This window comes from Eucyclogobius newberryi, unplaced genomic scaffold (genome assembly GCF_026437365.1).
Source record: "Eucyclogobius newberryi isolate DKJ021-1_F unplaced genomic scaffold, fEucNew1.0.hap1 SCAF_5, whole genome shotgun sequence".
Taxonomy (NCBI): Eukaryota; Metazoa; Chordata; class Actinopteri; order Gobiiformes; family Gobiidae; genus Eucyclogobius; species Eucyclogobius newberryi.
The window spans coordinates 31,944,706-31,956,472 of NW_027316167.1; the positions used below are offsets into that span (position 1 = coordinate 31,944,706).

The following is an 11,767-nucleotide window of genomic DNA, read 5'->3' on the forward strand; positions in this document are numbered from 1 at the left end:
GGGAGGAGTGATGGAGTGAGGGAGGGAGGAGTGAGGGAGGGAGGAGTGATGGGGTGATGGAGGAGTGATGGAGGAGTGATGGAGGAGTGATGGAGGAGTGAAGGAGGAGTGAAGGAGGAGTGAAGGAGGAGTGATGGAGGAGTGATGGAGGAGTGAAGGAGGAGTGATGGAGGAGTGATGGAGGAGTAAAGGAGGAGTGATGGAGGAGTGATGGAGGAGTGATGGAGGAGTGATGGAGGAGTGAAGGAGGAGTGAAGGAGGAGTGATGGAGGAGTGAAGGAGGAGTGATGGAGGAGTGATGGAGGAGTGAAGGAGGAGTGATGGAGGAGTGAAGGAGGAGTGATGGTATGGGCAAAATCAAAGTATTTGATTCATAATTGAAGAATACTTTGTAACAAATACGTGATGATCCATGTTCAGAACCTGTAAAGTAAAGAATAATCCGAAAAATGCAACTTTTCTTTAGTTTTTGCCTTATCGATGGAGCAAGAGCACGTCTTTACCTGAAGGTAGTTTGTGATCACACATCTGTTATTTACTTCATACGTGAAATGCCAGCAAATCTTCAAAGCTTTGCAGAGAATGAAAGAAAATGACAGACAAAGATAAGCCAACATGTGCCACAAAGTAAGCACCGGAAAGTCAATAAAGTAGTTTGTGCATTAAGTGCCTGGCAGAGGGCGGAAGAAGGGGGGCTTCGTTTGCCCAGAAAATCAAGTAAAAGCTGTGGAATGTGTAAAAATCAATGTTTGTCCGGTGGGAGGGGCTTAAGGCCGTGGATGGGCTGAAGCGGCGATGGACTCGGACAAAGGCGGCGGTGGCGGGTTTATGGCCCCGCGTCATAAAGACAATGGAATAACATCACAGAGAACGTAAATCCACCATCTGGACAGACGAGCGCATGCGTTACTAAAGAAACAAGAGCTTTTACACCTTAAATAAAGAGTTTACTTCCTCTGCTCCGGTTCAATCTAAAAGTCTGCAGAGTAAAAAGAAAGATGGTTCTGAATTTTACTCTAGACTTTGTGAATTGAATTAAGCTAGCTGACAGCAGAACATTTTAGCAGATAGAAATGGGGATCGGTTATCGGTTATATCGGCAGGTTCCCCCGCATCTCGATATCGAAAATGTACCCGATATTTGTACCCGGATTTGTCTCTTTTGAACAGAATAATGAAATGAAGAATAAAGAAAATTGAAATCCGGGCTGAAAATGTGCCTTTATGTTGACACGGTGATATTTTTCATTTGCGAATTTGTGAATTTAAATATAATTTTACATTCATTTGTGTCAATCCTTGCTAATATCTCGATGTCAGTTTAGGCAAATATCACTTATCAGCCACAACAGCGAGACAAATATATATATATATATATATATATATATATTAGTATCGGCTGAAAATAATTAATACATCCCTAGTTTTTTGTTGAATTTCTAACACCTTCTTGCAAAATATCTAAATATTTAAGTACTAAAAAATAGTGTATGAAAAAGCGAAATAATTGAATGTTTAACCAATATTTGTTGCTGAACAGTATATATCGTATTTTCCGGACTATAAGTTGCACATTTTTTCATAGTTTTGGCCGGGGTGTGACTTATACTTATATTTACACTATATACTTATAACCCGGAGCGACTTATGTGATATTATTTGTTATTTTCACGCTGCAACCGCATTTCATACTCCAGTGCAACTTATATTTTTTTTAATTCTCTATTATGCATTTGTTTTGCTTGTGCGACGTATACTCCGGTGCCACTTATAGTCCGGAAAATACGGTAATTCAAATTTCATCAAAACCCAACAAATTTCTCATTATTACTTTGAGTGAAAGAACAGTTTTGGTCCCGAGCGCCGACAGAAACAACAAAAACATGTCATTTACAGAGCGTTTCCTCATAACAGTGTCATTTGTTGGTGGAGACAAAGAACATGGTCAGGTTTTGTAACCCGTTCAGTGCGTGTCCAAACTTAGGCCCGTCGTTGGGCTGAAGTCAAGGAGTCAAAGCCGACACACCCACTTTGATGACGATCACGTTGCATAACACGCCGTTTCTATGGCGAATGCATCAAACACGGAAATAAAGCAACAATACGGCCTTATGCGCGGTAAGCTCAGGTCGCACCTTTACACACCATCTAGTTCAAGTTTGTCTTGGTTTGGCCTCAAAGCGAACGGATTGGAACGGAGATTGGACTGATAAAAATGGGCAAAACGTCGACATTCGCCAAAACAATATCGAAAAGTGGTATTTTTCCCTCCTGTTGATGGATCTCGATTTTATTATAATGTGTCTTTCCAAAAACGAAATAAAAATGTATTTCGGTATTTATTTTACATGAACAAAAACCAGACCGACTTTAAATTAGTGCCATTTAACTACATTTAACACACACAAATTGCCGAAATTCTTCCTCCAAATCACAAACTCTGCTCCAAACCACAGGACTGGTTGAAGACTTCTCGATTAAAAACCCCCAAGCATAATTGACAATAAACACGACTGAATCTCGAGCTCGATTCAACGTTGATTAATGGTTCAGCCCAATTAAAAAGTAAATTAAAAAGCCATGGAAAAACACAAAATGTGCAGAAAAACTGACAAAATGTGTTCATTTGCTCAATTTTTCACCTAATTTTTGTCCATGAAGCTTTTGTGTCTCTAAAATTAACTTTATACGGTAAAAGTAGTTTGTCTGTAGTTTCCCTGACTGTGCAGCTAGCTTGTTTGCTGACGGGAGGGGGAGATAAAGGACACTTCAACTCACTTCACAACAATTAATTTTCTCAACAAACTAACTCAAAAACATCTTATTCAACAAAAGAAAAGTCTGGTCTTCTACGATTGTTAAGTTGATTTTCTTCTTTTAAGACAGTAAAGGTACAAACTAAATATTGCGCAGAATTGTAGATTTTCATATTTATTTTTAGACTGTAGCAGCTCAGAATCAGAAAAGGTTGATTGCCATCGTCATTGAACACAGTTTGTAAACATAGGAACTTGTTACATAGGAACTTGTTTCGGCGTTAGGTGCAACATAAAACATTGAATAATCAAATAATCAAATAATAATAGCAACGTCTATAGAATCAAATATGGCATGCTTAGCTCAAACACATTTTAGTCGTGTTTTGAGAAGAGAACATTTTCAAACTTTCAGCTAAAAAAGATGATACAAACAGAAAAGAAGGCACTTTTTCTGCACTTTGGTGGTTCATTTCGCAGTCTATTCCAGTTTGAACCACAACAAAGACATTTAAAGACACATTTGGGCACATTTCTCACCAACTGTCTGGATATTGTCGTTGAAATACATAGCTTAAAAGGTTTAGACGTTTTGTGAAAAGAGGAGAATAAACTTGACTTTGGCATGTGCGGCATCTGTGGTCGTCTCACTTTAAACCTCTGAGAGACACAGAAACAGACTAATTACTGGGCTAATTGGCCTGTCCGACGTGTCCAGCTTGACCTGCCGCGACGTGTGACCAACAAAAGCCAATTAGCCGCAGTAACAGTCACCAAAAAGAAAGGAGCCAAATGGTTTCACAGAACATTTTCCTATAGCAATTAGCAAACTCTGAACGCCTGCGATGCTGCACAGCCAGGGGTGAAACTCATCTTTTTCCCATGCTTTTTCTGGTAGTCTGTTTTAAGAAATGTGCCAAAATGTGATTTCAAAATGTGTTAGCTGATGTTAAAATACTCAGAAAAGTGCAGCAATGTCGTTTTTACATATTTGAAAGGCTGCAACGAAAGTAGGACTGCAGCGATTGATCGACTTATCACAAAGACAGAGGCATTATGAAATCAAAATGAGGAAAAAAATACACAAATTAGTGATTCTCCTCAATAGAACAATTAAATATTCTCTGTCTATAAGATTTCAGTCTTTATTTGGTTGAGTCTCAATGTACAACAGAGAATTCATCGACAAGTCGTTATTTTTTCAGTTCTTTCTGCAACATTTTTAAATATATTTTTAAATAATAAACTATATGGATTAAAAAAAATATAATCAAGTATATCTTCAAAACAATATTAACATTATCTATAATTGTATATACACAATGCCTCGTTCAAAGTAGACTTGTCACAGTTCTAAAATTTCACATACATTTTGATACTGCATTGATGATTAAAATGCTCTTTTTTTTTTTGGCAATTGTTTTGGCCAATTTCAACAAAAAGTAAATAGTACTATCTTTATTAAACAGTGGTAAGATAAAGCTCAAAATCATGTAAAAAACTGTAAACTGTACATTTTGCCTTGATACGAGCTTTTAGTATTGCTTAGTATGTGATTTTCTATACTTTTGACAGCTCTGTAGCTTTAAAATAAGGAAACAATACCATGGCTCCTGCTTCACTGCTGGACTTGGATCTGATCATGACTCTGCAGTTTAAGCCAGTCAAAGAAAAACCTGCATTATTTTCACTTCACATCACTGTGTTTGTCTTCCGCTCGGTCTGTAATGATCCGATTGCAGCTTTTCAGGGACTAAACACGTCTTGATGGGACTGAGCGACGTAAAGACCACTGAGACGACCAGAACCAGACTAAACGGTGGACACGTGTTTCTAAAGCGCACGGTCAAAATGATACGGCTGAAAGTTGACCAAAAATGTGACCAAACTCGGATTCTTTCATGACGTGTGAACAGACCAAATCTGATGCATTTCAAATGTGACCTAAGCCCCTTTTACATGTGGAATTCAATCTGATATTTTCTCTCTGAACATGCAGATCACATTAGGAAAGATATGGAAAAAAGCTGATCGATCATGATTTTCAATTTGATTTGATTTAGTCTTTTAGTAATATTTTCATGAACATACACTATACAGACTTTTAAATCGAAATATCTTTGCCATTTAACACAAATAACATTCAAATTTCTTCCTCCAAAGCCTGACCTTTGCTGAAAACCACATGATTTTAATCGTCTGTAGACTTTCGTTTCAAAAACCCCAGACAAATCATTTCGAAGGACTCAATATCGATCTGACGCGCTTTTGATTAATTACCCATTCTTAGATAACCTTTATTTATTTATAGACTTATTTTTAGACTAAAACGGGTGACACTTTTTTCAAATTAATGAACAAGACAGGAATTAAACAGATAAACCTTTCAATCTCCGCCCGACAACCGCCGCAACGCTAGAAAGTGCAACAAAAAAAGTGACGTTTTACTCTGAAATGTGTGAAAATTGTGACAAAATATCAACCGTATTAAAGACACAAGAATGAAAACTTGAGCAAGGCTTTATTTGCGATGTGATGTGACCCGCCGCTCTTAAAACTTCAACTGAAACCACTAAGATCCTAAATCCAAAACACACCGGAGTCGCCTTTGTTTACGAGGTGCGCGGAACCACATATTCAGACGTAAATCATAAAGCGTTTCTCTTTAGAGCTCGCATTGTTTAAACACTTGGGATTTTTTTCTTGACAGCCTTGTATAATATCTTGAAATGCAGCTTTGCAAAATGCGAAAAATGAAACAAAAGTTCTAGTTTAGAGTTGAGCAGCGAGAATGTGGCATCGGTTTACCAAGGTTTACATGTTGTTAAAAGCTTTTCTTCGCTAAATGAGTCATTCAAATAAATAGAAAAAACAACACTGCTTTATCTAATCTCAACATTATGTCAGGAAACGGCTCTTTCCTCTTTACTACAGTCACAATGGTGTTTTTAAATCATCTTAATCTCAACATTTTCACAAGAAATTCAATGCTTTCTATATCTAATCTTAATTACGTCACACATCGATAAAGAATACGTGCAGTTCTGGATCAGGAAATGGCAGAATGTCAGCAGAAAACATTTAATTCAGTCATTTAAAGTATTAATAATCAAATGGACAATAGTTTTTTTCTCACTACATTGTGGAAGACATGACTTTCTGCATGTGACGTTCAGAAACTAAACTTATGTCAGCTTTATTTGTTTCTCTTGAACATATAACAACCGGTTTCTGACAACACACCAAAAAAAAGGGACAATCGAGTCAGAAGAAATGGCCAAATTAAACTTTGAAAGCAATTTAATATAATAATTATTATTTACAACGTTCCGTGGAAGATATTTTTACTGACTTTAAATCAACACGTATTCACTGCATGTTTCATCTTGTCTAAATAAAATATTACATCAGAAATAATGCCATGAATCTACAATGGAAAGTTGGTGTGCAATCTAAGCAAGCTATTACTACATTTCTTGACATTTCAGTGCAATTTTTACATTCAAACGCATTTAACGTGACAAAAGCGTGTTCCTGTCCATGGGATTCAGAATAGCAATAGCAATTAACAATTAAAAAGAAGTTAACATCAATTTATATCTGAAAATGGAGAGAAAAGTTCTAAAAATTGTTCCTTATAGCCAACAAGCATAAACAAGAAGCTGATATTCATGAATCAATTTCGAATAAGATAAAGTTTTTCAAGGTTTTTTTTCTAAAATTTGTCCTGTTCTTCTTCTGGTTTTGTTTCAATGTGTTCTTTTTTTAATGTTAAGAATGTATATTTACAATGTATACAATTTATTTTAAAATACGGTTAATTTTCCATTATAACTATTTATTCCCATTTACAACTATAATTAAACCAAATCTTACATTAAATTATGTGGTGCTAACGTTATAACCATGTCAATGTGCCTTATATTTACATCGGCACATGTTTTATTGACTTTACACTGTTTGAGGAGCAGCTTTTTGAGATAATATTGCACTAAATGAAATGGTGCTGACGTGATAACAAATGTCAACAGGTTGGACAACATTTATTTAACAGTTTAACAGTTCCAGAGGCAGGTTTAAGTTGACTTGATGGTGTTTGAGGAGCAGGAGCCCAACACCTCCCCCACCACAACAAACCTGCTGCGCTGAAGTTCCAGGAGCCATGTGCCGCTGGTCACGCGCCACAACAGACAAACCGCAATCAAACTTTAACCAGAGCAAGTTTAAATGTCTCCTACCATGTTTCCCGGCGCGGTTTGGTCTGGTTTTATCCCTGTCCGAGAGCATTTTGTGCCAGTATTTCCCCCGCGCGCGCGCCCAGACTCGCGCTCAGGCTGCTCTGGGTTTGGATCAGGTTGATTCACAGCGCGCACGTGAAGCCCCGCCCGCAGGCAAAGCCCCGCCCGCAGCACTGATGTGGACACGCCCCTGCTCCTGTGACGCTGTCTCACGCTGCATTGTCATCTGCTGGCTAAGTTGTAGTACTGCAGTGCGATTCAAAGTCATTTTTATAGGATTTTTCATACATTTTTTCAGAATCAGATTTACTTTAATTCATTGCCAACATTTCTGGAAATTATTTTCATTACAGATATATGGCCGGCAGTAGAAGAAACATTAAGCAATCTAGAGCTAGAAAAATAGAATTATATGTAGGCTATAACTAAAATGAAAAATAATTGCAATAAAACAGTTTTTCATCACCTAAAACCCCCAGTGAATGCATTATTTTTTCCCAAAAATGTTTTTTTCTGATCCTGGCTTTACTTTAATTTGAAAAATGAAAAACAATTTTATGCTATTTGCCGATAGTAAAACGCTGTATTGCAATCGTTTTTAACAGAGAAGTTCAGCCTATTCTGCAGTTGAGCATGGATATTACAGATATGGCTGATAATAAAACTAAATGGGCAGTTATCCATATAAAAAGTCACAAATCACCCCTGACTGTTACTTATTATGACTATATTATAACTACAAGTGATTTTGAATGTTTATAACCCTCCACGGTGTTTTACGAAGCAGCAGGACAAATAATACATTTGGAAATCCGACACAAATCTGGAGTTGGTGATTGATTTTGTTTCCCAGTTTAAGTTATGGGAGAACGCAGACATTTGAGAGAGTGAAAATGCTCTGGACTGTGGACCTTTTTGCCCACTTAAAAGCAACGGAGCCAGAAGAGTGTAAAGACGCTCCAGGGACGTGGAGCAGATGGACCGCTTTCAGTCGGACTCGCTCGTTTTTACTCCTCAACCTCCAGCCTTTTTTCCAATAAAGTTGTGTGTAATATCGTCACACAGTCAAATGTAAGTATTCCGTTAACGTGAAAGGTGGAAATTTAAATATGATCGTTTGTGTAGCCGCAGATTTGTATTAGAGTGTTCTTTGATGAGGTTCTGTTACATCCATCGAGGCTCTAACGTGTCCCACATGTGAGACCAGACAGGGGCTTTTGGAGAGGAACAAAGGCACATTATGGACTCCTTGGAGGTCTACAAAAAATCTGACTGTTTTAATACTTATAGGGCTGCACCAAAAAAGGCTATGTAGTCTTTTGTAGTATTGAACAGGAGGCAGGTTGACTTGTTTCCGTCATTAATACATTTTTTGATCAATATTGTGCAAAATAATCATCTGCATTATGTAATTGTTTCATAGTAAATACTCTAATAAGCTGATTTAAGTTATGCTTTTATTTTTGACGTGTGATCTATATTGTATTTGGGGAGCTGTATGAATTGTGCTCTACAAATACATTTTTATTGATGAATTAGTTGATAAATACTGTGTTTTAACTGTAGTCTATGGTTTGAACAATCTACCTATAAGGTTAATTACAAACATGATTTTATGTAGACTTTTAAACTGGATGCCCTTCCTGTTGCAAAGATTGTTGTGTTTGGATGAGAGATGTTAAAATGCCTCTGACAAGCTTTTACAATTTTCGTTTTTTTTTTAAAGATTTTGTGATTTTACTGTCAGGAAAGTAGAGAGTGAAATGTGGGATGAGAGAGAAGGGAGGACGTGCAGTAAATTGTCGGGGTCGGGAATCAAACTCACTTGGAGCCTGGCATATGTGTGCTGTGTCTTAACCACTCCACCACCTGTTAAACAAATAAATTATAGTTTTACACCAATCAAGTAGGTATTTGTGGAGGAAACGTTGAAGAATCTGTAGAAAAGTGACATCACATTATGGACTCTCATTCCATCCAAAGTTTATGCCTAATTTACACAAAGGAACATATTTTTAACCCTTTAAATGCTCTTGTATATTTTTATTTGTCAAATTAAAAAAATTGTGCCATTAGATGAGATTTTTTCCCAGTGGTTGCTGGGTAATTTCCTAGTGTGCTGTCATCAATTACAAACATGAGGTGAAATTGTAAATAAAAAAAATTAGCTATTCTGGTAAAATATTTTTACAATCTTTTAGCAAAATTCTAAACATATTTATTCTAATTTTAACTGTATTTTAGTTCAATGAGTGGTTCAACCTGTCAGAGCCACTTTGAGTTTGTTGTTTTTTGAACCTGCAACTTCCTGGTGTGGGACAAACACTAAACATGCTCCACCACTGCCAGTCTAAGTACCTTTGACCTCAATTTCAAATCTGTGAATGTCACACTTGAGTGGCTCTTGAAACGGAGCTGTGGCCCTCAAACCCGGCCGGATGTTTAGATTGCTGACAGACTGTTTGGCCCAACATAAACACTCGTCAGAGGTGTCAGATTTCATGCTCGGTGTGTGGCCCCGTTACTCACAGAAGCTGAGGCATCATTCAAACCAATCACCAAAGCAGCACTTAATCCACTCACTCTGATGTTGAACCATGACAGAGAAACAGTGACAGGCGCTTGTTTCCACGTGGACCTCATCTAACAACGTCCTGATTTCTTACGGTTCTCCTCCTGATAAATGCTTCTTTGGGGGCAAAATCGTCCACGTATTGTTGCTGTGGGCAATAGCGACACTGTTTTTATTTTTTATTTTTTGCATTATTACAATATTTAGACAATGATTCAACAATGCATCAGGAATGTGCTAAAATGTGTCCATAAATTAAACATAAAATGAACCTCAAACGTGCTGAAACATCTCTTTATCTCCAGGTTTTGGAAGATTACACTCGACATTAGTTTCTCATGACGTCATTTTTGATGGTTTGATTATATATTCCCATCCGTAACTTTAATTTAATATACATCGCGAGTAAAAGTAAACTGAAGAAAGAAAGACCCTGTCATTTTCCTGACCAGACGTAATCTTTTTTATATATTTGGATTGAGATAAGGACTAAAAATCTGTTCCTGCGGTTACATCTGGACTGAACAGCTGCTCCTCTGCTCTGGCCCCCTGACTCTGTCCTGACCCCTGGCTCTGGGCTGTGGGGGGGGGGGGGGGGGGGGGCAAGGAGCACAGGAGGAGCACTGGAGGAGCACAGGAGGAGCACGGGAGGAGCACGGGGGGGAGGACCAGTTGGCTCAGAGTCTGGTGTTGTTGTTGTTTTTTGTCACCTGATGAGATGATAAAACTGTTATTGTAGCGAGGCTTGACTTCTGTCCCTCACACGGCCGGAGCTGAAGTTTGTTTGTCCAAGAGGCATTTGTTTTCCCCATGAAACACATTAAAGGTTTAACGGTCCAGCACCCTTTGGACAGAAAGTGAAAGCAACCACACTACCAAAGAGAACTCAGTTAAAGGGGCACTCTGCAGCTTTTTGGTCACGTATGGCTGTGCACAATACGTCATTAAAGTGGAGGCTCTTGAGGGCAAAATCTAAGCACTGCATCGAATTATAATGTTTTATTCAACCATGATAATAATGTTTTATCTTCCGAGAACCAGGAAGTGCGGCGTTAGTGTGCTAGCAACTCGCTCTGGTCTCTGAAAGTCGTGAAAAGAGCATATAAACTCATCACAGTCAATGATTAAGAAGCAGGAGTAAGAAAAATTAACTGTTTTTAAAGTTTTTTAGATGGTAAAAATGATGGTCGCAGCGCCTTTGAATGTGTCGCTTCATGAACAGTTTTTCTTTTAAAATAAAACTTTGAGGAAGCTTCTCCATGGATCTGACCTGTAACTTTACCCAACAAAAACTGTGAGGAAAAAAATAAAAATGTAATTCGACAAATGAAAATATATGAGAGTGACTTTGTTTTGTTGAATTGATAATTAGAAAGTCATAAAATAAGCGTAATTTGTGTAAATAATGCATAAACCTTGTCTGGAATAAGTGTACCTATTGTGATGTCACTTCCTGCACATTTCACAAATACCTACTAAATTGGTGTAAAACATCATTTATATGTACTACAGAAATAAATACACGAAATAAAGTCCAAAGTAGGAAACTGTAAAAACATGTCATTTTAACATTGATTTAAGATAAAACACATTTTCATTTTCAGATTGAAGACCTTATTATTACTCGTTATTGCAATACACTTGTCACAATATTGACACTTTTGCACATGATTTACACCAAATCAAGTGTGTTTTTGGACATCTAAAACTAGGTGAAGGGTCGTGCAGATTAATCGCCTCGGATTTAAACGGAGCGCCTGAAATAGCAGCGTATGAAGTTACATTTGACGGCCGAACCTTTCCACTTGTGCTAAACCCATTACAGCTGAACTAAGCCCGACGGAGGAGGCCTCAGCGCCGCTCCAACACGGCGCCTTTGTGCTGGAGAGCGCCGCGTTAGCATCTGTCAGCTTCACTTTCAAACATGTGAAACGCCGCACGGGGAGGCCGGGCTCACGTCCAGAACCCAGAGACGGACCGGCAGGGACTGGCAGGGACCCGCGGGCGCTGGCCGGAGAACGGGTGACACGTCAGATTAAACGGTTCGGTGGACGTCGGGGGCCCGGACGTGTCGGATTTTAAAGGGCCACTCCGCGTCCCACTGCTCGGCTCCGTGTGAGGCTGAGGCCACAAAATGACCAGACTTCAAATTCAAAACACGACAGAGAAATTTAGATGTAAAGGTTCAAGTCCAAGGTCAA

The 11,767-nt window shown here is 38.3% G+C and overlaps 1 protein-coding gene across 1 annotated transcript in view; it reads right to left on the bottom strand.

Annotated features, from left to right (window-relative positions):
* The window catches only part of plekhg4 (pleckstrin homology domain containing, family G (with RhoGef domain) member 4), a 92,325-nt gene extending 85,248 nt beyond the window's left edge, over positions 1–7,077 (bottom strand). Inside the window, exon 1 of the mRNA XM_072464522.1 lies at positions 6,995–7,077. Coding sequence (XP_072320623.1) covers positions 6,995–6,997 — 3 coding nt within the window. The 5' untranslated portion in view covers positions 6,998–7,077. The remainder of the gene's footprint in view (positions 1–6,994) is intronic.
* Positions 7,078–11,767: the final 4,690 nt, after the last annotated feature.